This window comes from Myxocyprinus asiaticus, chromosome 35, assembly GCF_019703515.2.
Source record: "Myxocyprinus asiaticus isolate MX2 ecotype Aquarium Trade chromosome 35, UBuf_Myxa_2, whole genome shotgun sequence".
Classification (NCBI taxonomy): Eukaryota; Metazoa; Chordata; class Actinopteri; order Cypriniformes; family Catostomidae; genus Myxocyprinus; species Myxocyprinus asiaticus.
The window spans coordinates 18998480-19025727 of NC_059378.1; the positions used below are offsets into that span (position 1 = coordinate 18998480).

At 41.3% G+C, this 27248-nt stretch overlaps 1 protein-coding gene across 1 annotated transcript in view; it reads left to right on the forward strand.

The window, feature by feature from the left end:
- Window positions 1–27248, forward strand: part of LOC127426552 (glutamate receptor ionotropic, NMDA 3B-like) — a 142739-nt gene that overhangs the window by 85263 nt on the left and 30228 nt on the right. The window contains exon 2 of the mRNA XM_051673432.1: window positions 9393–10021. Coding sequence (XP_051529392.1) covers window positions 9393–10021 — 629 coding nt within the window. The remainder of the gene's footprint in view (window positions 1–9392; window positions 10022–27248) is intronic.

The window sequence follows — 27248 nt, forward strand, 5'->3', positions numbered from 1 at the left end:
GAGTCGGAGGAACTGCTGCCAACCGCCAGGAAGGGGAGGAGCCGTTCCGTTTGCCAGGGGTCGGAGGACTCGCTGCCGTCTGCCCGGGGAGGAGCGGCTGTCGTCCGCCAGAGTGGAGGAGTGGTTAAGGACCAGGCGACAGCGTGTCCAGGGACCGGCGAGCAAGTTTTTCTCTCTCTCTCTATCTGTGTGTCTCCCGCTCACCCTTTGCCTTTCTCCCTCCCCTCGTCTCTCCTCCAGGTTCCCAGGAGGCACGGTGGACCACCGGCTGGCAGAACGGCCGGAAGGGCAGCATCTACCTTCCAGAGATGGGGGTAGTAGGCCAGTCCGTATGGCGCCCCGGCCTGAATCGGGCGGGGGAGGAGTGTGACAAGGAGGAGGGCGTGGCGGAGCCGTGAGGGTGCACGGCCGGTGCTGAGTCAGCTGATCAGTGGGAGAGCGAGATAAAGGGGAGCCAGAGATGCCAGTTTGAGAGAGAGAGAGACGCATGCGACCGCTGTATGTGTATGCGTCTTTGTTTTATGTTGTTTTAAGTTGAATTTCTGTCATTAAAGTTACGTCGACTGTCCTGCCGGTTCCCGCGTCCTCCTTTCCCATCCTTTACCTGTTACACATGGATTAAAAGGAAATGTTTAATAACAGTTTAGCCTTACAATGTTACAGTAGATGGTTACAATTTAGATATAATAGTTACAAATTAGAAATGTATGAAATATGTATATGAAACCAGTATGCATACTATCTGAGTGAAAGAGAATGAAGGATAGAAAGAGTGAGAGAGGGTAGAGAGAGATGCCATTGAGAGCTAGAGTCTAGGCCTGATGGCCTTTAACTTGGTCACCCAAGAGCAGAGCCAGAGAAAAGAGAGAGAGGAAGAGGCAAAAAGCCCAGAGCATAAGTTACAATCCTGTTTTATCCTTTCCTTGACCATGTGACCACAAACAGACCTGATACATTTAAAATGACCAATCAGCAGACTACCTTTAACCCCCACTGTATTCAAGATGCTTCCATTTGAAGTGTTCCAATACACAAACACCTCAGCCAATATGCTGATTGATCATTATCAGCACTCTCTGTAATGCAAGATGACTGTTTTCACAAAGGAATAATGGTTGTAACACAGAAATGAATTTCTTTGTTAATTTTCAATCCTACACTTTATTACAAGTGCAGATATTTATGTACTGTAGGATGAACAGGAACAGTAACAGTATGGATGAGAAGAAACCACAAAGCTAACCACGCTAATCCATTGTTCCAGAACCATGATGTTGATGCTACATTTCCTGTTTGATGGCATATGCTCATGCAAAGAGGATAACAGGCATTAATCATGCCAACAAAATAGTCATGACCTCATAGTGTTGATGTGTATTTGATGGACTGAGAAGATATACTTGACAACTTTATTTCTCTAAGAATGTTATGGAGCAGTGTTTAAACTGACAGATATGAGGAGAATTTAAAAAGTGTTCTGCAGAATTATTTTCACAGTACCTGCAACCTTCATGAGTTTTCGTGAAGAAAAATATCTCTGATATATCATTCTGGTGATAATCGGTATACAAAAACCATCTTGTCTAATCCTTAGGGCTGCTTTCACCATCTTATGAATATTAACAAGTTTTTATGGAAGTTTAGGCATTGTTGCAATTTATGCTTCCACTTCCCTGGAAAAAGAGAAATAAATTATCCTCTTGTGCAGGGTCGGCATTATCCATAATGCTTCATAAATGTTGATTACCTGTCGTTATGATGATAGCACTACACAGTAATATGGCAATCTGGAGTATTCCCCTTTCTCTATCCATTACATTGTGGAAATTTCATTTTCAAAGATCATGAGGAACTTTCTTGCTTACGTTCGCTGAGTTTCAAGTTGGTTTGAATGACACAGTCGGGGAGGGAGAACATGAAATGTTGTGGGCGCATTAAAGCTGAAGTGTGTATTTTCTGCGCCACAGACGCCACCAAATGGAATTGCAAAAATAAACATTGTTTCCAAACAAGCTTTCCGAATACATCCCCCATCTGCTGTTGATCAAACAAACAGGTAGTCGGGCTGGACGTGTCACTCAAAACAAACATATGAATTTTTATAGTGCCACAGTGACACAGTGTTTACAGTTTTCGAGAAAATTACCCAGAGTTTTCTTTTCACATTAAGTTAGGGATTGGAGAAAGTTATTTAACACTGACAAAGTTACACATTTCAGCTGTAAGCATTTGGAATATCATGCATACAACGTTACTACTATCTGACAGATTTCACTGAAATAGGTGTCCTAAGAAGATGGAAAAAAGCCAAACTTTTTTTAGCCAAGCAAACTTTACTTCCTTAAAGTTGGAGCATAAGGTGCCAGTTGGAGCCTTCACGGTCCTGAGCGAGCCAGCTGATTTCGTTCCAGGTCTTGCCTTTCTACTTCGTCTTCTCCTCCACTGTCCTCCTCCAAGTGCCCAACGGTCTCACCCTTTTTTTTCCCCAAGTGGTTTCCATCTGAGTGCTGTGTGAGGAATTCCTGTTTTGTTCATTTGTACTACGTGGCCCAGCCTTCATCATTTCTGCTTGATTTTGTCTGCGATGTTGTTGATGCATGTGTGTCTGCTTCTTTTTTGCTGACATGCTTTTCCCAGCAGACTCTGAAGGTACACAGAAGGCACTGCCTTCACAGCCTCTGAGCCTACTTTCGATCTTCTTGTTGGTCCTCCAAGAATCTGCAACATAGAGCAGGACTGAGCGCACCTTAAACCTGTAGATCTTCAGTTTGATCCTGATCTGCAGCAATGACGACTTCCACATTGTTGTTGAGCCTATTGAAGGCTTTCGCTCTGGGGCGATTCTGATAAAAATCTCTCTTTCAGTGTCACTATCCGCCAAGATGTAGCTGCCAAGATACCTGAAATCTTTTACTTCATCCAGCTCTTCTTCATGAATGGTAGTTTTCTTGGTGTTCATTGTCCTTAACTTCATCAGTTTGGACTTGCCAGGGTGAATCCTGAGCATGACGCTTCTAGCTGTCTGGTCAACTCTGTCTGTCTTTTCTTGGATGTCCTTCTGAGCATGTGAGAGAAGCACCAAGTCATCTGCAAAGTAACAATCTTCAAGCCGTGCAGTCAGTCCCAGTACCACTCCTCTTGATCTGTCTTCAGTGGCTCTTCTCATCACCCAGTGGATAACCAAGGAAAATTGTGAGATTTCACAGCCTTGCCTGACCCATGTCTTCAAATGGCCAAGCAAACTAGATTATCAGAAATATACTCTGCCTGTGAATCATTTTTTCATGTTCGGGTTTGCTGACATGTCTTTGAAGGTCAGCGTTTTGCATGTGGTTGAAGTTAGCAAAACGGCTGAAACCGGTATTTTATTGTATAGATGTCTAAATGGGCCATAAAATGTTCGTCCTGGGCTCTGTGAATTTCAAGGAATAATTGAAAATTCTATAATCATTTACTAACCCTCATTTTTGGTACAAATCCATATTACTTTTTTCTATGAGGAAAAAAGGAAATGTTAAGCAGAATGCACAGGCTGCACTTGTCCATGCAATGAAAGTAAATGGGGACTGTGGCTGTCAAGATCCATGAAGGACAAAATCACCATAAAAGTAGTCTATACAACTCATACACCATATTACAAGTCATCATTTGCCATATGATGCTTTGAGTGAAATAGACATAAATTTAAGTCACTATTCACCGAAACTTTTGCCTAATAAATCTTGCTTGATAGCTGTGGTCACCATTGATTTTTATTGTATGTAAAAGAGCAGCTTAAACATTCTTCTAAAAACACTTCTTTTGTGTCCCAAGAAAGAAAGTAAAATTAGTTTGGAATGACATGAGGGTGTGTAAATAATGACAACATTTTCATTTTTGAGTTAACTATCCCTTTAAAGCAATGGCCTTGGTTCCAGGAACACAAATCTTTCTGCAGCTTGCCTTTAAACACTTGGTTTTGGTCTTCTTTAATGTGTTTACATTAAACCACTGTATAAGCTCTGTCAACTCTCAATGAAAGTATGAACAATGATCTAAATTAGCCACACACTTCAGAGCACAATGGGAGTAAAGCAATACACTCCTTTTATTGTTGTTGCTGCTCCCTTTGAGTTTAGTTACATATGAAGTACTTGTGTTATTTGGCTCTTTGAGTCTCTTGTGTGGACATTTTACAGCATTGCTCCATTTGAAAGCATCTGATTTCAAACATTTATACTGCGGAGCCTGAGGGAACTCTTGCTGAAAATATATTCTGTGGGAAAGAAGGACAGAGAGCAAATGAGCAGAAAGCAGAATGAGGTTTGATAGCCTCTTGTGCTTTTTGTGTATAATATATCAATGATCATTATTGAAATCAGCACTACGTGCAGAGTGGAAAACGAATATGTGTTTACCCAAGCAGCTACTACACATCATGAATTAAGAGCAAACTTCCTGTCATCTTTTATGTTTTTATGCATACATCAAAACAAACACTACACATTGAATATGTTCCCATTGCAGTTTATTGCAATTTGTCGCCAGCGAGAGGGCATACATTCTTATACACTCAGTTTGACTGCTGCATTTAGGTGTACACACAATAAGGAGACAAGAGACATCTGACAGTTGTGAAATTGAAATTTCTGGTTGGTGATGTTATATGTATTTTTGATTCCTGTTACCTTTAGGACTAACCAAATAGCTCAAATAAGCACCAAACCATCTGCTGAATTCCAATGGTTTGTTCCAGGTTTCATTGGTGAATCATCCTTCTAAGTCAGGCTAAAATTGTCAGTGCTGAAAAATATGAATGATTCTTGACATGTCATGTTTGGAGACATCTTGTTGGTTAAGCTAGTTAAGATGACTAATAGGGACACCAACTTACTGGAATACAACATATGCTGGTGACCAGCAATGCTGGCCTTTTCAGCAAGGTATCAATCAATTCCAGCACAAGAAGGGAATTTTTTCTTGAGAAAAGCCATGTGTCATGCCTGCAGTAATACATTGCACATGTTTGCAATTTTGAAACATGCTTGTCAAATGTACATGTCAACAGCATCAGTTGAATGTACCCAGACAGACTAAGACAACAAGCTGTTCAGTTCTATCCAAGAGCATCCTGAATCCTCCCCAAGCTGAAAAATGAAATGTTTTTGGATACAATATGTTCCTGATAAACTGTGTGTTTTGATATTGTATTTAGGCAGACGTGTGCTCACGCTGCCTTCACATCCTCCTGGGAAGTTCCTACTTACTACTTTGAAAACTGTGATTTTGGTGTCAAAAAAAAAAGTTGGCAAATGTCACATTTCTCGTACTTTTATTCTGACAAAGACAGGAAGATTTTTAGTGATAGGGCAACAAAATAAAGAGCAAAAGATGGCATTATGTGTGTGTGGCAGGGCGGAGGGTGTGGCCAGGCCGTGATTCTGCACATCCGGCCCCTAATCAGGCTGATCAAGCCCAAGAGGGATAAAGCCGACCAGAGATGGCAGTTTGACAGAGAGAGAATTACAGGCAGCTGACCTGTATGTGTTTGGTTGTGTCTTTTTGTTTTAGTTAATCGTTTAATATTATTTATGTTGTTAAGCCGGTTCTCGCCTCTTCCTTTCCATTGAGCTGTGTTACAGTGTGTAATTGATGCTTTATCTATGTATTTTTTAAACCATCATCATAAAACAACTATATGAGTTTTATTTTTATTGATTTTTTGTATAATAGTATTTCTAAATCCAGAGTACAGAAAGAGGATTTTCAAGATTCAAAAAGGACACAGAAGCACCAAAAAAGTAGTCTATATCTAATGTCTTATGAACTCATACAATAGCTTGGTGTGAAGAGACCGATATTTAAGTCATTATTCAGTGAAAATCTTCCCCTTCAGTGAGATGTTAACTTAAGAGGGAAAAAAATGTCTTAATGGAAATTTCTGACATAGAATGATATTCAAGTTTTGGGTATCAGTATTTTTGTTATGAACTTTCATTAACACGCCAAGGAGAGCTATTTTCTTAGTTAATAACAATGTACATTTTGGTCTGTTCTTCTTCGCACAAATCCATCTTATGACTATAGAAGACTTAGAAAATAACACACATGGTGCTTTTGTGTAATTTTTGAAGCTTGAAAGCTACAGTTCCCATTCACGGTAATTGCATGGAAAAGAGTGACCAGTATATTCTTCAGAATTTCTCCTTTTTTTGTTCCACAGAAGAAAGTCATATGGGTTTGGAATGACATTGGAATGAGGAAAACTATGACAGAGATGACATTTTTGAGTTAACTGTTCCTTCTATAAACAGCAAAACACACCTAAAGTCAAGCCCATTCTCACCATGAACAGAAAAACTTTCAAAAACTATACTGTGCCTCTTCTGCATGCATCTGCAAAGAAATGCCATTCCGGATGTTCTCATTGAGTGTGTGTGCAGTGCATGTGTGTTTCTCATGATGGTAATGCTGATGAGTCTCAAGCCCTTGGTGACTATCCTTAACAGCTGCAGGGACTTGGAGTGAATTGATTTGGGCCCCATCAGTTCAGCTGAATACACAGAGACTGTTTGAGACACAAGCTGGGATTTATCCAGATCATTCTCCGTGGCTCAATCATAAAATGTTATGGTCATTAAATTGGTAGGTGTGTGTGATAAAGAATTGATTGTGGATAATTTTGTTGAATCAGTATACTATGATTATATGCTGCTTCTGCTAAACTGACATCACAAAACACTTTGTAGAAGCTCAATCAGGGTCAAATTTAAAGACTTTTCATTTTTTTCCTTTGGTAATACACATTTTATGATGATTCCAGCTCAACTCAGTGTAACACGTTAGTATTGATGCTAGTCATTGTTTTTGCATACTGTTCATATGGAGGGGGGCTAGAGGGTCCCAGACTCTTCATAAGAACAAATTAAACTTTGGGGGTCCCATTGTGTTTCATTGAATTAAAAAATAGTTTAGAATTATTGACAAAACGTGATTGAATTCTACCTCACATCTGGATATTCCTCATGCTGTGCAACATGATTATAGACTTTAATAAGTGTTCTTGACATTCTTGACACAATTCGAACACTGACTTCTTATATTTTACATCGTGCATAACTCTTTTCCCCATCTCTTTGTACTGCACAGTGTTCCCAATACATCTACTAAATCCAGGTTCAAAGCTTTTCATGGAAGTCCTCCTAGCTTTTAGCCTCTGTTTTTACCGGCTGTATTGAGAAACTCAAAAAGAGGTTCTACATGAGTCAGAAAATCTTGCTAGAAACTGGCAGTGAATAGCAATCCCTCTCCCTTGTCACTGGTGTCTGGCCAATAGAGTGCTGCCCACATTAACTTGCCAGACATGTCAGGGAATCAACTTTGGCTTTTTAAAGCAGATTGTCGATCCTGAGATGAGTCAGTCCAGTGATGCAACAATCTGTTTTTAACTGTGTCTTATAAACTGAGTTAAAGTAGGAGAAGAGCTATAAGCAATTAATTCAGTATGGCATTAAAACTGCTGGTGCAGCAGTCTCTGTCAAGTCCATGCTAGAGAGGAAATGTATTAAGGCCTTTGGTTTTACAGTATAAAATCAATAGCACAATGAGCAATATTGTGAAAGGACATGTGGAATTGTGTACAGGAATAATGTATGGCGGGAAATGCAGCGTTCTTTCATGTGAGTGGCAAACAGAGAAGGAAAGTGGGAACTTAAGGAGAGTGAAACTGAATCAATGTGTAAATGAAGCAAAGCAGTGATTCTGTTTTTAACCTTAACGAGGACTTGCATTTCTCAGGCTAATGTGCACTTCAATAAGGGTGGACCTTGGTTACCCTAAGGAACAATACAATTATTGTTCAGCATTTGCTCTGTCATAGCTTAAGAGTCTTAATTGAGTTCTCAGTTGTTTTATTTTAATATCCTCTTTGTCTCAGATGTTTCTCCTAAAATTCTTTTGAAGGAATAATAATAAAAATGGACTCAAATGAGACACTTGTTAAAGGAGCAATATGTAACATTGACATCAAACGTTTAAAATGGGTACTGCAGTCCAAATTCAAAATATTGGAGAGAGTTGTCCATCATTATCATTATTTTAACAACTCTGAATTTAAATAAACCTGTAAAAATTGTCAAACAAGCCCATTATAATACATGTCATGTCTAGGTTTTTCATTATTTAGTGTAAATAACTCCAGATGCTGTTTTTCTGTCATTACTTCAGGAAAACACTGCTCCCTCTTTAGCATTTCTGCACGTCAAGATGAGCGGAAGAAAAATATTTCCGGGCCATGCAATAATTCGCTCATAAAATTATTTTTTTCCATTTCAAAGCTTATGAGATGCATTCATATTCATGTAATCTAAATAATAAGATCACTTGTTAAAAAAAAACATTCAGAATCGATATTTTTATGTGAGGATCGATATTCTTGATACCACGTCAGTATCGGAAGTATCGATATTTTAGTATCGATCTGCCCATCCCTACCCAGAACGGACATCAAAGTAGAATATACTGGCTGTAGCATTGTTTTCAGAGAAGCCAGTATTTCAACTTAGCATGTTTCCTAAATCTCTGATAACATATTATGATAATTCTATGCTTTAGTACAGTAAATATATTACATATTGCACCTTTAAGTAAGCTATACAATTAATGTGGATAGCATAGCTCAGATAAATTGGTCTTGGAAAATTTTATATGAGATAGGATTTGATTGCAGACTTGGTATTTTGGTCAATCTTAGCATCTGAGTTTGTGGCTTTACTGATTACTGAGGTTATTTTTCAGGACATACATCTGTGAAACAAAAGACTTAAGCGAAAGTCTGAATTTGACTTTCATTTGATCTCGTTGCTGTGTAGGAAAAACAAGGGGTTGGGAAGTTAAGGGGGTGCGCCACGTCGGATCTCGCCTAGGGCACCAAGTAAGCCAGTGCTGAGAATGCAAAGTCCAGAACACTGCAAAGAAAAGAAAATTCACTTTTAGTATTTTTGTCTCATCTAAACATCCTTAAAACAAGAAAAAATTGCTTGAGACACAGAATAGGATATTAAGTTTTGTTTTCAGAGAAATTTTACAAAATTCGGTGGGGTTTATGCTAAAAACAAGGAAAAACTATTTGCCAATGAGGTTAGAAAAACAAACTTGTTTTCCCTTTGAATCAAGTTTTTTTTTTTCATTATGGCAGATATGTCTTGTTATAAGCATAAAGCATAAGCCAAAATATATAATGTCATTTTGCTTTAAATTGAAGTAAATTTATCTTGTTTTAGAAATGTTTTGATATTTTACTAGAAACATAAAAATACTGGTGTTTATGGAACATTCACAATCTCTCCACACATTTGTACAGTAAAGTCAAGTTAGTGAGCATGTCTTACCATTACTCCTTCTGTCTTCTTCAGAATCGCTTCCATTTGCAGATGACAACTCATATCCCTCCACTGGGACTGGTGGATCTGCTTCTAGCCGTTTTGCAACGCAGTGGTTGGGAGGAGAGCATGGCGGTGCTTTGCCAAGGCTGGGAGGATGCTGGTCTTCTAGATCTCCTGGACCTCCAAGGCCATTCTACCTGGGGACCCTCACGCTGGCACCTGCGGGCAACCCTAAACCTCTCCCACAGCAGACCTCACATGGCTAATATTTCTGACTTCCTCTCTGAACACTTTAATCAGGGTCATCCTCCGCCAGCCTCGGTCCTGCTTTTTGGGGCCGACCCGGAGTGTGCCTCCTCTGTTCTGCGCAGTGCGCATGACCTGGGGCTAACATTGCCCACTGTACATTGGATTATGGGATATCCCCTTAGCCCAGATGCCCTTCATTCTATTGGTCTGCCTATAGGACTGCTGGCCTATGGAGAGGTCGACCGCAAACCACTGGATTTTTATATTCGCGATGCTCTTCAGCTCATTAACCGAGCTGTTACTGCTGCAACAGTCGTACGGCCTGATCTGGCCCTAATCCAAAATATGGTAAACTGTTTTGACAAACCCAACAAACATGAGCTGCCCTCATCTGGACAGTACATTGCCAGGTAAATCCATATTCTTTTGTTCTAGCAGTTCAATACATACCACGCTTAAAGGAACCCAGCATAGAATGTGCTGGGTTGCTGGTATGCTTGTATACTCAAGTTCTCATCAAGCTTCTTAAAGGTGCTATAAGTGATTTTTTTCATGGAAAGTTACATAAAAAATTGTCCTACTCCGTGAGAGATATTACTGAAATAAGTGTTGTAAGATATCTCACCTGTCTCTGTGACAGCTCTATACTCTGTAAACAGCAAAAAAAAAAAAAATTTGTCCTCGGACCGCGGACAATGACGCTTTCGACCTGTCAATCATTTTGCACATTCTAACAGTGTTAAAGTTGCAGCAAATTATTGAAACTTGCTGCCATTTTTAAGCCATATTGTTCATAACAGTTGTCAGTTGAGGGCGCTATTTTGCTGCTGTTGTTTGCTGCTGCGGTTTCAGTAAAGCTAATTTGGTATCTTTGGAGTGCGGGGTTTTGGAAAGAGGGGGCGTGGCTAATCCAATGGCTCAGCCTCATGGAAGTAGAATGGCTAAAATCGCTTACAGCACCTTTAAAGTCATTTTTCACCCAAAAATGAAAATTCTGTCATTATATACTCACCCTTTTGCTGTTCCAAACCCATTTTTTTAGCGCTAAACAACACAGGTTCTATCGTGAACCCGCAAGACATTGTGAATGAGCTCATAGCACACATGAACAAGCAACAGGTGTCAAGATTCACTTAAAAATGACAAATTCAGGGTTGGGAGAGTTACTTTAAAATGTTATCAATTACAAATACTGATTACTTAGTAAAAAATGTAATAGGTAACCTAATCCAATTGCTACAATAAGAAAGTAATGTAATCAGATTACCTTTACTTTTGTATTACCTCAAGGTCACATATGTGAATAAAGTAAAAAGAAAAGCAATATGATCTTGAAGACTTTTAATTATGCCTTCAGGATGAATATAAAACATGTTTAAAGAGTAATGTAGCTATTATTTAATATAAGAAAAAAAATTAGAACAAGGATACTGCCTCCTTCATAGAAAAATTTTCAAAAGTAGAACAACACAGTATCTTTAAAGGTTTATTCTGGATTCAATACAAGTTAAGCTCAATTGACAGCATCTGTGCCATGTTGAATAGCACAGAAAGTTATTTTGACTTGCCACTCGTTTTCTTTAAAAGCTGGGTTCCAGTGAGGCACTTACAACGGATGGAAATGAGAAGTGACAGTTTCGACAGTCTGGGTCCCGTTTACAGGAATATGGGTCATGGTCGGTCGGCCCCTTCTATTAGAAAATGTTCCTTTCTGCCATACCATCAGTTACTGTATGTGCAATACATGTCACAGTACTGGCAGCTACTCCGGCAACATGATCGACATTCAGATGGCGAAAAAACAGGGGGACCCTAATAACTAATTTCAGCTAAACTAGCTTACGTGATTTTCATGTGGGACTTACTTTCAAATATTTCTTTAAATGATGTCAGGTCCTTGGATAATGACAGCATCTTTACAGCAGGAAGACATGAATTGCACTGAACTGTAATGTTATTTCCCTTTTCTCCTTTGAAGAGACAATAATGTCAAAATTTCCACGAAAGTAATGCATTTACTCCAGTGGCCATCGCGATGAAGCAGTTATTTTAATGGCTTGAGTTTGCCTCCAGAGCACAGTGCTCATGTAAGACAGTTGTAATTTGCACATGCGACAGTGATTGGCACTCCTGTAATCTGATTACATTGTTTTTTAATGTAACTGTAACAGATTGCAGTTTAAAAAAATAAAAAATGTATCCTGATAACGTAACGCCATTGCAAGTACTGTATTTCATTACTCCCCAATCCTGCTTACATTTTTGGTTGTTCCTCACTACAACCTATCATATTTCATCAGAAGACATGGAATATGACGCCCAAGTACATGGACTATTTTTATGACACTTTTGGGTCCTTTTAAAGCTTTAAAGTGAGTCCCTAATAACTGCTATTGTATTGAAAAGACGAACCAAAATATTCCTTAAAAATTTTCCTTTGTTGTTCTACATATGAAAGAAATTCATATGAGTTTGAAACAACATGAAGGTGATTAAATTATGACATATTTTTATTTTTATTTTTTTTACTATTTCTTTACCTTAACCAGCAGGAAAAACCAGCTAAGTCAGAAAGACCATGATTGTCTTTTCCAGCTATGTTCTGTCTTTTTGAAATGCTTATCAACTATAAACCTCAATTGCAACAGTTATAGAAGACAACTAGCTGTTCAGTTCCTTCCATGAGAGCATCCTGAATCTCAAGCTGAATAAGTAAATTCAATTTTTTGAAACAACTTGTTCCCATAAACAGTGTGTTTAGCTATTTTATTGAGGTAGGCTGATGCTGAATTGCTAACACTACTTTTTGTCTGAATGGATCAGAATTACATACATAAATCATAAATTAAAATTTTTATTCAGCAATAATAGCTAAATTGGAATTCAAACTTGCCAGATTCCCTATATTAGATGTAATATATAGTGAAAGACTATAGGGTAGTATGTTTGCATGCACTATCACATATTTTGCATGCCGGTTCTTAGTGCTAGGTTGTGGTGGATGCAGCAGACAACCACGATTTGGCATACAGCAGTGCACAGCATTGCTCCAACACTTTCACAGACTAATAACACAACGTTCATTGCACCAGGTGAGTTTTCTATGAATAGTGCACAATCTATAAAGAGCCTAATGAGCCTTAGAAAGGAGGCATTCTTGCACTTCAGTGAACCATGGCACAGCACTATATTAGCACATTTAGCACCTGGTAATTGGATTGCGGGTAGTAGGTGAATAAGTCGCAGGTTTTTGCACTGAAATAAAACACGCAAAAGTGGTGCAACTGTTTAGTGAATTCACCCCTAAATTGCTTTGATGATTATCCTAAGCAATCATCAGTAGAACGTCCTAACATCTGGACCAGATGTCCCAGATAGCTAGTGTCATGCTTAAGGACATGCGTACGGTTATGCTGCAGAAAATAACTGTTTGCCCAAATACTCAGCTGGAATGCAAACATGCTTTAGAGCTTTAAGCTTTATTTATGACTTCCCCTCAGCTGCCTTTCCCTGAGGAGGGATCACTCTTATCAATATAGCTGGCACCCGCCTGCCATGCAGCAACCGTTGTTTTCTGCAGATCATGCCAGCACCCTGCCACATACCACTATATCTCTCCCAGCAAACAGAAGTGAAATGTGTCTGTGCGGGGAGCCTGTGCCTCTCATCACAACAGGACGAGACTGAAAATCTGCCAAGTGGACCCAAAACAAGCTTAATAATGCTGGACGATTGCAAGGGTAGAGCTGCAGGAATGTTATTCATAGCTCAGTAGCTTATGCAAGACTTTGATATACCATAAAAGTTAATCATTTTCCTTTTATTATATGTAATTTGTATGTATGTACTGTATTTGTATGCATTTGCATTTGTCTTTCCTTGAGGTGTTTGGTGATTGAGCAGATGGTTATTAACAGTATTTTCCCGCATATGACAGTTCTGACGACCTGTGGCTATTGTAATTAGAAAATATGTTTGTTTTAATGAATTTTAATCACTGCACAATCATAAGATCTATTTTATGCTTGAGTTTAGAAACAGTCAGTATCACAAGCACCTGTAAATAGTGATAGATTGATTACACATATAGTTTAGACTGATTAATCAGCCAATATTTTGCTGTTTTGAGATGATCTGTATATGACAATGACAGTACATGCTTGGACAATTAATAGAAGTATTAGTTATCCCTCAGTTCCAAAATATACCAACAGGCTTGTCAAGGGATGATGCACATTTTCTGATTTCAAATATTTATATTTTTTGTAAATAATGTGCAAAACAAATGTTAATTTCAGCTATTACAGTTTAATTCAATTGTATTCTACAGTGGTCCCAACAAGAATTTGTACACTTAAATGTTGTTGCATTAGAAAACTAAATGTCACTCAAAAAATATATATTTTTTAAAAGATAGCACAAGCACATTTTTTCAAGCAAAATTTTCACAATAAGGGGTTTGTTAGGTTCCCTATCTGTCGCTCACTCGACGTTGTGTCGATGTAGTGACACTAGGGGTCACTCTTAGGAGCCCGAGACACCTCTGGTCTTTGATAAAAGGCCAATGAAAATTGGCGAGTGGTATTTGCATGCCACTCCCCCAGACATACGGGTATAAAAGGAACTGGTATGCAACCACTCATTCAGGATTTTCTCTTCGGAGCCGAACGGTCATGCTCATTGAGCTGAATTTCTACTGTTCATTCACCTCTGCTGGATCTGATGGCGCATTTCAGCGGCTTCTCTTTCCTCTGCACTGGTGCACTGCAGAGAACGCCCCTGGGTGCTTCGGCAGAAAAAAGAGAGTACATTTTCTGAAAGAGTTTATTTCTCTAAAAGAGTATATTTCTCTAAAAGAGTGGCACACACGGAACGTCTTTTTAAAGACGCGTCTTTTTAAATATGCCTTTCCGACTGTGTGTTATTCCTGGTTGCAGTCGTTATCTCTCAACTTCGGATGGTCATGATCGCTGTCTTTCGTGTCTGGGCGCAACCCACACAGAGGCAGCGTTCATGGATGGTTCATGTTCTCACTGCGAGAACATGACCATGGCAACGTTACGGTCATGTTCCACCCCAGCGGCTCCCCGCCTCAGTCCTTCTACCTACGGGTATGAGGCCAGCGCGGCTAGCACTGGGGGCGATTTGGGGACCCCAATGGGATCGCCTCTGCCGGGCATCCCCCCGCGGACCTCCCATTTGTCAGCACGCTCGTCTGCTTGCACATAGGTTCTTCCACCTCTTCTGAACTGAAGACGTGTGCCATTAATTCCCAGTAGTGTTCACAAACTATGTTCCCTGGTTGACTTCCTCCGAGCCCTGTGGCAGTCGAGTGTTCGGAGAGACTCGCTGCCGGCCCAGTACAGGTGCTAACTAAGAGCCCTGTTCTTGGGTAGGTGCTCCGCATGTGGCAGTTCCCTGTAAGGTAACCCCACGCAATATATATCTTCCGCTAATTCGTTTCCCTGTTGGCAAACTACGTCTTCCTTGGGCAGAGCCCCTCTGCCCCAGTCTCCAAGCTAGATGAGAAACTCCGGGCTCTGGGCTTAAACAGCTCGCTGTGCAGCTGGATCCTGGACTTCCTGTCAAGCAGACGCCAGGTGGTTAGAATAGGCAGCAACATCTCCTCATCACTGACCCTCAACACTGGAGCCCCACAGGGCTGTGTTCTCAGCCCACTCTTGTATTCCTTGTACACACATGACTGTGTGGCAACACATAGCTCCGATGCCATCATTAAGTTTGCTGATGACATGACGGTGGTAGGTCTGATCACTGACAATGATGAAACAGCCTACAGAGAGGAGGTGCACACTCTGACACACTGGTGTCAGGAGCACAACTTCTCCCTCAACGTCAGTAAGACAAAGGAGCTTGTGGTGGACTTCAGAAGAAAAGACAGAGAACACAGTACCATCACCATCAATGGAGCACCAGTGGAGTGAGTCAGCAGCTTCAAGTTCCTGGGTGTCCACATCACTGAGGAACTCACATGGTCCATCCACACTGAAGTCGTTGTGAAGAAGGCTCATCAGCGCCTCTTCTTCCTGAGACGGCTGAGGAAGTTTGGAATGAACCGCCACATCCTCACACGGTTCTACACCTGCACTGTAGAGAGCATCCTGACTGGCTGCATCTCCGCCTGGTACAGCAATAGCACAGCCCACAACCGCAAAGCACTGCAAAGGGTGGTGCGAACTGCCAGACACATCATCGGAGGTGAGCTTCCCTCCCTCCAGCAAATATATACAAGGCGGTGTGTGAAAAAAGCTCGGAGGATCATCAGAGACTCCAGCCACCCGAGCCATGGGCTGTTCTCACTACTACCATCAGGCAGGCGGTATCGCAGCATCAGGACCCGCACCAGCCGACTCCATGATAGCTTCTTCCCCCAAGCAATCAGACTTTTGACTTTTGATCTCCCACGATCAAAAAACATCAGCACTGCACTTTATTACTCTTACTCTTATATCTCACACCGGACTGTCATAAATTATATTATTATTATATTATATTCTCTCTTAACAACTTACTATCATCCGACAGCCTGAATGTCAATACAGTACAATACAACCTACTGTACATTCTATATATACTATTATATATACTTTTTTATTTTTTTATTTTTTAAATTTATATATAGATAATGTGTATCTATATTGTGCGTATTGTATACTGTACAGTGTATGTTATTATTTGTATATTGTGTTGTGTGTAATTATGTGTATATTAGACTTTAAATTGTGTTGTGTTAATTTGATGTTATTGTAAATTGGTATATGTCTCATCACTGTCACGACTGCTATGTTGATCAGAACTGCACCCAAGAATTTCACACACCATTGCACTTGTGTATATGGCTGTGTGACAATAAATTCAGAGGGCCCGTTGGGTAGGATCTACCTTGAGACTCTCCACATGGTCATCAAGACCATGTGATGTATTTTTCCCACTTAAATACCCCCCCCCCCCCACCCCTTTGGGCGAGGTATGGTCCTCCGCTTGGGAGGGACACCTCCCGACTAGACCTGGCGGCCCAGTCGGATAATCACCCTTCTTTTTTAGGGAGTGGAAAAAAAGAAGGGGAAAAGAGGCCACGACTGGGTTAGCCTGTCTCTATCTTTTGGGTAGTCGACTTGTCCCCAAAGGGCCGTTCGACATTCATAACTATGTTGGGGGAGGTTACGTGTCGGCCTGGTGTGCTGGTTATGAAGCACACAGTGGTCTGCCCGTCACACACTGCCAGTTCATGTAACACAGTTCAGCCAGTTGTGGAGTTTCGTATAGGGACCCCTAGTGTCACTACATCGACACAACGTCGAGTGAGTGACAGACAGGGAACGTCCTGGTTACTTGCGTAACCTCCGTTCCCTGATGGAGGGAACGAGACGTTGTGTCCCTCCTACCACAATGATGAACTACATAAAACCTGAATGAGTGGTTGCATACCAGCTCCTTTTATACCCGTATGTCCGGGGGAGTGGCATGCAAATACCACTCGACAATTTTCATTGGCCTTTTATCAAAGACCAGAGGTGTCTCGGGCTCCCAAGAGTGACCCCTAGTGTCACTACATCGACACAACGTCTCGTTCCCTCCATCAGGGAACGGAGGTTACGCAAGTAACCAGGACGTTCAAAATAAAGACAAAATGTATCTATATTTTTGGATGGTTTAAAGGCAGAAATCTGAAGCTTATAATTTTATGAAAGCACACCTTAATTCTTCTGTTAAAACTCATATATTATCTGAGCTGTAAAGTTGTTTAAATTGTCATTTTTAAAATAATTTTAGGTTTTGTTGACATTACATCGTCATGGCAACAAAGTTGTAAAATTGGCTGTAACTTTACACAGAAAAGGTTAGTAAGTGATTTTATCACACTTAAATCATGTTAACATGCATATTGTTTATTTATTGTGCACCACTCAAAGCAGCCACGCCCCACTCCAGTGCCATTCTTCCCGGAAGTGCACGAGGAGCTGACGAAATCGTGGGAGGCACCTTTTATTGCCCGGCACCGATTCCGCAGTTCCCCTGCTCTCACTACCCTCGATGGCGGGACGGCCAGTTGCTATACGGCGATTCCCCCTGTGGATAAGGTGCTCGCGGTGCATCTATGCCCACAGAGTGCCGCCACCTGGCGTGGATGCCCTAAGCTCCCGTCCAAGCCCTGTAGGCTCACGTCATCCCTGACGGCTAAAGCCTACAGCGCTGCTGGACAAGCCGCCTCTGCCCTGCACGCCATGGCTCTCCTGCAGGTCCACCAAGCCAAGGCGTTGAAAGAACTGCACGAGGGTAGTTCTGCCCCAGATTTGATGCAGGAACTGCGCTCGGCGACCGACCTCACTCTCTGAGCAACAAAGGTTATGGCGTGGTCTCTCGGGCGGACGATGGCCACACTAGTGGTCCAGGAGCGCCACTTTGGCTCAACCTGGTCGAGATGGGCAAGGCCGACAAGACACGGTTCCTTGCTGTCCCCATTTCCCAGGCTGGCCTATTCGGCGACACTGTCAAGGACTTTTCCCAGCAGTTCTCGGCGGTGAAGCAGCAGACGGAGGCAATCCGGCACATCCTGCCCCGGCGCGGCTCAAAATCCCGCACCCCGTCTGCTCGTCGCCAAGGGCGTCCCCCTGCGGTGACTGCACCGGCTCCATCGCAGCCCGACCCTTCGGCCCGGCCCTGGCGTGGAGCCCACCGCAGGAAGCAGACGCCATCCATCTCACAGCTTGCGCCTAAGAACCCACGGAGGTCCTCAAAGCGCCCCTGAGATGGGCGACCCAGGGACAAGGGAACCCACTCACTTGGAGCTGGTAAAAAGACCACTCCATCCCCCGGTGGAGGGCCGGGCAGAAAATCTTTTGTTGCCTTTTTGTTTAATTTCGCCACATGCCCAAGTGGCTGCGGTACCCAACAGTTCATCAAAAGAGCGGCTTCCTTCCTCCCTGGGTCACATACCCGGTGTGCATGGTCGTCACCATGACTACCGTCCACAGGTTTTTTCTTGCAGGATTGGCGCTCCAGCGGTGGCCTTTCCGCCTCTGAGCGCCCAGCTGTGGCACACAGCCGCCCCAGATGTGGCAGTCTCCACAGGTTACGAGGATAGGCCTCTTCCTCCCCCGTTCCAGGCTGTTCCGAGGGTGGTCACAAGGAGCCAGGTAAGTGCTTCGATGTCAGCACAGCCATGACGTGGTGTGGCACCTCGAGCTCCACCCCACCACGAGGCCCCACCTGCCGGTACGTCCGATGACGTTGTCCCCTTGGTCCTCCTTGCGCGGAACTTCTTTGCGCCAGAGGTGCCTTTCTAACAGACATTTGCAGAGCAGCGGGCTGGGCAACACCCAACACCTTTGGTTCTACAACCTCCGGGTGGAACCGGTTTCATCCCAGGTAGTGACATGCAACACAAGCGGATAAGCCCGAGATTGCTGGCTGGGTGTATCGCTTGCACATAGCGCCTTCCATCTCCTTTTGAGCTGAAGATGTGCGGCATTAATTCCCAGTAGTGTTCACAAGTTTGTTCCCCGGTTGACTTCCTCCGAGCCCTGTGGCAGTCGAGTTTTTGTAGAGATTCGCTGCCGGCCCAGTACACGTGCTAACTAAGAGTCCTGTTCTGGGGTAGGTGCTCCACATGTGGAGGTTCCCTGAAAGGCTAACCCCATGCAATAGATGTCTTCCGCTAATTTGTTTCCCTGTTGGCAAACTGCATCTTCCTTGGGCAAAGCCCTTCTGCCCCAGTCTCCATATTTGTAGTAACTCCTCCCCCATTGGGCAGGATCTACTTTGAAGACCCTCCACATGGTTGGAAAGACCATGTGATGTATCCTTCCACTTAAATATCCCCCCCTCTCTTTGGGTGAGGTGTGGTCTCCGCTGTGCCATCCCCTTCGGAGGGACACCCACCGACTAGACCTGGCGGCCCAGTCGGATAATCCCCCTTCTTTTTTAGGGAGTGGAAAAAAGAGAAGGGGAAAAGAGGCCACGACTGGGTTAAGCCTGTCTCTATCTCTTGGGTAGTCGACTTGTCCCCAAAAAGGGCCGTTCAACACTCATAATTATGTTGGGGGAGGTTACGTGTTGACCTGGTGTGCTGGCTATGGAGGCACACAGTAGTCTGCTTACCACACACCGCCAGTTCACGTAACACAGTTCAGCCAATTGTGGCATTTCGTATAGGGACCCCTAGTGTCACTACATCGACAAAACATCGAGTGAGTGACAGATAGGTAACGTCATGGTTACTTGTGTAACCTCCGTTCCCTGATGGAGGGAACGAGACGTTGTGTCCCTCCTGCCACAACGCTGAACTACCCGCTGAAATGGCCGGACCTTATATTGGCTCCTCAGCATAAAACCTGAATGAGTGGTTGCATACCAGCTCCTTTTATACCCGTATGTCTGGGGGAGTGGCATGCAAATACCACTTGCCAATTTTCATTGGCCTTTTATCAAAGACCAGAGGTGTCTCGGGCTCCCAAGAGTGACCCCTAGTGTCACTACATCGACACAACGTCTCGTTCCCTCCATCAGGGAACGGAGGTTACACAAGTAACTATGACGTTTTTTTCTTTTCTTTTTTTTTTTTTTTTACATTTCTTTATTGCAAGTTTTGTCCATCTTTAAGATACATCAAAATATCACAGCATTAACATAGGCAAATTGTTTTTTTTTTTTTCATGCAATTAGTCTTTCAACCAATGTTTAATAGAGGGGTGTTCTTCTTGCAAGAACTAAGCATATCAATCATTTTAGTTAGGTAGCATGCCAAAGACAGACTTTCAGGGATAAAAGCCCAAAACATACATTTCAGGAGATAATGGAATGGGTTTGGAAATGATATCAGAGATCAGTTCTAAAACTTTCTTCCAAAATGCCTTTATCTCCTCACACTCCTATATACAGTGGAATAACGTACCCTTATGTGATGGACATTTGATGCAGTGGTTCAGAATATTAGGATTGAACTTATTAGTCATTTACGGAGTAATACAAGACAGTATTATCCAATTACAGTTGAAGTCAGAAGTTTGCATACACTTAGGTTGAAGTAATTAAAACACATTTTTTAACCACTCCACAGATTTAATATTAGCAAACTATAGTTTTGGCAAGTCGTTTAGGACATCTACTTTGTACATGACATGAGTAATTTTTCCAACAATTGTTTACAGGCAGATTGTTTCACTTTAATTGACTATATCACAATTCCAATGGGTCAGAAGTTTACATACACTAAGGCCTTGTTCAGACTGCCACTAAAAATCAGATTTTTTGCATATCCAGATTGTATCCAGATGAGTTTTGACAGTCTGGACAGCAAAAAACCACATGAAATCTGATTTTTCCGAATCTGATTTAAACCACATCGGGAGGTGGTTTCAAATGCGATTGAAATCAGATTTTTTCAGATGCGTCTCAGTCCGAACACTCTGGCTGCTCAAATCGGATTTCAAATGGTCTTTTGCATCACTCTTAACGCGACACACAACGATGACATAAAAAATTAGTGACTGCAGCATGGAACATCACAATATTTACCAGTCTCCTCCGTCGCTGAGTTTTTCTTGTGTGACGGAGGAGTTCTGCACCATGACTGGACAGGGCGCTTATTTGGAGAGTGAGATGATGCACCTCCATTTTTCCCACATCTGTTTTGAAAGCATCGTCATGTGGGTACACCTACGTCGTTACCAAAGCAACCCATGTAGATAGGTTGGTTATGTCTGAACGTGCAAATCTGATTTGATCACTTGCAATTAATAGTGCAGACAGTCTGCCTGAAAAGATCTGATTTGAGAAAAAATCAAATTTGCCTGCAGTCTGAACATAGCCTAAGTTAACTGTGCCTTTAAGCAGCTTGGAAAATTCCAGAAAATGATGTCAAGCCTTTAGACAATTAGACAATTAGCTTCTGATAGGCTAATTGGCTAACTGGAGTCAATTTGAGGTGTACCTGTGGATGTATTTAAAGGCCTACCTTCAAACTCAGTGCCTCTTTGCTTGACATCTTGGGAAAATCAAATGAAATAAGCCAAGACCTCAGAAAAGGACCTCCACAAGTCTGGTTCATCCTTTGGGGCAATTTCCAAATGCCTGAAGGTACCACGTTCATCTGTACAAACAATAGTACGCAAGTATAAACACCATGGGACTACGCAGCCATCATATCGCTCGGGAAGGAGACGCATTCTGTCTCATAGAGATGAATGTAGTTTGGTGCGAAAAGTGCAAATCAATCCCAGAACAACAGCAAAGGACCTTGTGAAGATGCTGGATAAAACAGGTAGACAAGTACCTATATCCATAGTAAAACAAGTCCTATATCGACATAACCTTAAAGGCTTCTCAGCAAGGAAGAAGCCACTGCTCCAAAACCGCCATAAAAAAGCCAGACTACAGTTTGCAAGTGCACATGGGGACAAAGATCTTACTTTTTGGAGAAATGTCCTCTGATCTAATGAAACAAAAAGTGAACTGTTTGGCCATAATGACCATCATTATGTTTGGAGGAAAAAGGGTGAGGCTTGCAAGCTGAAGAACACCATCCCAACTGTGAAGCATGAGGGTGGCAGCATCATGTTGTGGGGGTGCTTTGCTGCTGGAGGGACTGGTGCACTTCACAAAATAGATGGTATCATGAGGAAGGAAAATTATGTGGACATATTGAAGCAACATCTCAAGACATCAGCCAGGAAGTTAAAGCTCAGTTGCAAATGGGTCTTTCAAATGGACAATGGCCTCAAGCATACCTCCAGAAGTTGTGGTAAAATGGCTTAAGGACAACAAATTCAAGATATTGGAGTGGCCATCACAAAGCCTTGACCTCAATCTGATATAAAATTTGTGGGCAGAACTGAAAAAGCATGTGCGAGCAAGGAAGCCTACAAACCTGACACAGTTACATCAGTTCTGTCTGGAGGAATGGGCCAAAATTCCAGCAACTGGAATTTAAACAATTTAAAGGCAATGCTACCAAATACTAACAATGTGTATGTAAACTTCAGACCCACTGGGAATGTGATGAAAGAAATAAAAGCTGAAATAAATCATTCTCTCTACTATTATTCTGACATTTCACATTCTTAAAGTAGTGATCCTAACTGACCTAAGACAGGGAATGTTTTCTACGATTAAATGTCAGAAATTGTGAAAATTGTTGTTTAAATGTATTTGGCTAAGGTGTGTGTAAACTTCTGACTTCAATATATTGGGTAATTTTAAATCTACAGTAGTGTTAATTGACAAATCATTGGGCCCTGATACATATTTGAGTCCACACTCCATGCTTCTCTCTTTGATTCTGACAATTCTTTGCAGCTACTCAGGAGTTTATTATTTGGGCGTAATTTCTATGACCAGGTATTTGAACCCATTAATTACGTTGATAAAAGGGTGCCTGATCTTAGGCAGAAGTCTTTCCTGTGAATTCAGGGATAGTTTAGATAATTTGGAATGATTAATATTGTATCCCAAAAAAGTTCCAAATCCATCAATTAATTCAATTAGCGCTGGAATTAGGGTTGCCACCTGTCCCGTAAAATATGGGATTATTCCATATTTAAAGATTAAATGATGTGTCCCGAATCAAATCAGTACAGATGGTCTAATGCCGTCACGGCGGAATCATTCAAGATCGTTAATTTAACCTTGATATTCACTGGAAATTTTGCCTATGATTTCATATATAAAATATTAGAAAAAGCTGTAGCTAAGCAACTATTGGAGATAACAAGATTTTTGAAAAGTTTCAGTCCGGTTTTAGAGAAAATCACAGTATAGAAACTTCTTAGACCATTCTTAGAGTGACCAATGACTTATTGATGGCAGAGGATGCTGGAGAGTGATCCATTTCAGTGTTGCTTGATTTAACTGCAGCGTTTGATAGAGATGGGTGGGAATATCTGGGGTGGCTTTAGACTGGTTTGTTTCCTACTTGACAAATAGGAAATTTGTAGTGTCTGTTGGAGATGAGATGTCCTCCTCTTCAAAAATTAATTGTGATGTTCCGCAAGGATCACTGTTAGGGCCAATATTGTTTTCACTATATATATTAACACTTGGTTCTAAAATACAACATACATTTTCACTGCTATGCAGATGACCTGCAATTGTATTTGTTATTGAATCCCAATGATCTTACTAATTTAAATGTTCTTCAAGAGAGTATAGCAGATATAAAAAATTGGATGGCATGTAATTATCTTCAGTTAAATACAGATAAAACAGAGGTTGCTATAATCGGTCATGATTCTAAAAAAAATCAGATTGAGTCAGCACTTAGACAGGTGGTCCCAAATATTCAGCAGGAGGTAAAACATTTAGGAGTATATTTTGATACCAATAAAAATTTTGAAAAAAGTCTTGTTTTGATCAGTTAAGGAATATTTCCAGGGTTTGACATGTCTTGAGTTTCAAGGATACAGAAAAGCTTATACAGGCTTTTATTTTGTCTCGCCTTGATTATTGTAATGCGCTGTTTTCAGTTTTAAATCAACACACTTTAGCATGACTACAATCAGTGCAAAATGCTGCAGCTAGATTTCTGACATTTCTGACACCATATTACTCCAGTTTTAGATTTTTGCATTGGTTGCCAATTCATTTTAGGGTTGATTTTAAGATTTTATTAAAGGCATTACATGGGTTGTCACCAGAATGTTTAGCAGAACTTTTAAGACCTTATGAAACAGTTAGACCTCTTAGATCTTCTTGTTACAAGCTGTTGGTTGTTCCAAGATCCAGAGGCAAAACTAAAGGTGATAGAGCATTTGTAGTGAAGGCCCCATGATTATGGAACAGCCTGCCCTTTGATTTTAGATCTGCTGAATCTGTGTCTGTTATTAAGACTTGTTTAAAAACTCATTTGTATAGACTTGTTTTTATTACTGTGAATGTGTTTTGTTTTATTGTATGTGTTTTTGATGTTTTGTGTGGCACTTTATGCTTATTCACTAAAAGGAGCTATATAAATCAAATTATTATTATTATTATTATTATCTTTGCATCAGTGTTAAAGGTTTTTTTCAAGGAAAGGTATGCAAAAATGTTCCTACTTCCTTGAAGATATTAATGAAATAAGTGTTCTGAGATATCTCACCGGTCTCTGTGACAGCCGTAGATTTTGTAAACAGCAAACAAAAATGTGTCCATGGACCGCGGACATTGATGCTTTTCACCTGTAAATCATTTTGCTCTTTCTCATAGTATTGTAGTTTTAGTAAATTATTGAGGCTTACTGACATTTTTAAGCCATGTTGTTCAACAGTTGTCTGTTGAGGGCGCTATTTTGCTGCTGTTGTTTTAAACAACCTTTTCTGCATGATGTCGGTCTCAATAAAGCTAATTTGTTATCTTTGGAGTGCAGGGTTTTGGAAAGAGGGGGCGTGGTTAATTCAACGGCTCAGTCTCATGGAAGTAGAATGACTGAAATCACTTACAGCACCTTTAAGTAAAGAAATTGGCCTAAATGACCAGCATTCATTAGGGGATTTGTAAGGTTTCAATATCGGCGTAAAGCACATCTTAGCATGGGTGGTAAATAGCCATTTTGAAAAGACTCATCGTACATTTCCTTTAGAAGACCTACTAGTTTGTCTTTAAAAAGCTTCTATATATTGACTGTCTACCCATCTGGTCCCACCGACTTACCACATAAAATTTCACCTTCTTCAAGAGTATCATCTAAAAAGGTTTATCTTCTTCCTATAAGTGAGGAATCTAAAGTTTATATAAGAGACGTGATTGGTCGCCAATAGAATCATAAGATTCAGACTCATATAAGGATTAATAAAATCAGGCAAAAGTATTATTTATCTTTAAAGGTTCAACCATTTAACAGCATTCTAACTGTTTGGAGTTATAATGCTGTTAATAGCTTTCTCATCCTCCATGCTAATAATTCCCCTGCTTTTTCACCATGATCATAAAATGACTGTTTCTGCCTTTTAAAGCCATTTTCAGCTTTAACCATGGACAAAGCATTGTATTGAGCTCTGAGCCTTAATAACTTTTGATGAATAGCACCTAATTTATCTGAATAGGCCTCCCCCTCTGCATGTTTAATTTTTTGTTCCACAGATTGTAATTCCAAATTGAGTTTATTGGTTTTTGAACTGGTAAAGCCAATTATCTGTCCTCAAATGCATGCTTTGAATGCTTTTCATCTTGTGGATGATGTCCCATCTGTGTTCTCTTTAAAATTATAGTTTATCTGTTTTACAATAAACTTTAAGAAGTCTGAATCGCTCAGCCATTTTGGATTTAATTGCCACAGAAATATTTCAGTTTTCTTATTTCTTGCCTCATAGTTAAGAGAAACATATCCGTGATCTGAAATGACGATAGAGTCATATTGACGGCTGACACCTTTGGAAACAGACAGTTTGAGATAAGAAAGTAATCAATAAAAGAGTGTTCCTTCGTTACCATAGAATAACATGAATATACTCTTTTAATTATGATTTAGTTTCCTCCACAGGTTACATAAATTGAGTTCTTTCATTAAAACAATTAGTTTTTTTCCTTCTTTGTGAATGAGCGGTATCTAAGCCTGTGGAGCGGGCAAGTTTGAGCGAAATTGTGCTGTTGAAATCTCCAGTTATTAATATTTTGCCCAAACAAAAAGATTTAAAAAAAAAAAAAAGCATGGGCAGTCTGAATTAGGGCCATAAAAATTTACCATTTTCATACTTTCATTGAAGATGGAGCCTTGAATAATCCAGTAGCTTCCTTTTGTATCCGATATGGTGTGTGATATTTGGATAGGGACAGATTTATGAATTAAAGTCCTGACCCCTAGAATTTGGGGAGAATAAGGCTGAAAAACGTCATGGTTACTGGTGTAACCTCCGTTCCCTGATGGAGGGAACGAGACGTTGGTGTCTATGTAGTGACACTAGGGGTCACTCTTGGGAGCCGGAGACACTTCTGGTCTTTGATAAAAGGCCAATGAAAATTGGCGAGTGGTATTTGCATGCCACTCCCCTGAACATATGGGTATAAAAGGAGCTGGTATGCAACCACTCATTCAGGTTTTACGCTGAGGAGCCGATATAAGGTCCGGCCATTTCAGCGGGTAGTTCAGCGTTGTGGCAGGAGGGACCAACGTCTCGTTCCCTCCTTCAGGGAATGGAGGTTACACCAGTAACCATGACGTTCCCTATCTGTCACTCACTCGACGTTGGTGTCAATGTAGTGACACTAGGGGTCCCTATACAAAACGCCACAAGGCTGAACTGTGTTACGTGAACTGGTGGTGTGTGGTGGACAGACTTCTGTGTGCCTCATAGCCAGCACACCAGGTCGATACGTAACCTCCCCCAACACAGTTATGAGTGTCGAACGGCCCTTTTTGGGGACAAGTCAACTACCCAAAGTTAGAGACAGGCTTAACCCAGTCGTGGCCTCTTTTCCCCTTCTCTTTTTCCACTCCCTAAAAAAGAAGGGGGATTATCCGACTGGGCCGCCAGGTCTAGTCGGGGGGTGTCCCTCCCAAGGGGAGGACACCGCGGAGACCAAACCTCGCCCCAAGAGAGGGGGGGGGGGATATTTAAGTGGAAGAATACGTCACATGGTCTTTCCAACCATGTGGAGAGCCTTCAAGGTAGATCCTGCCCAATGGGGGAGGAGATACTACAA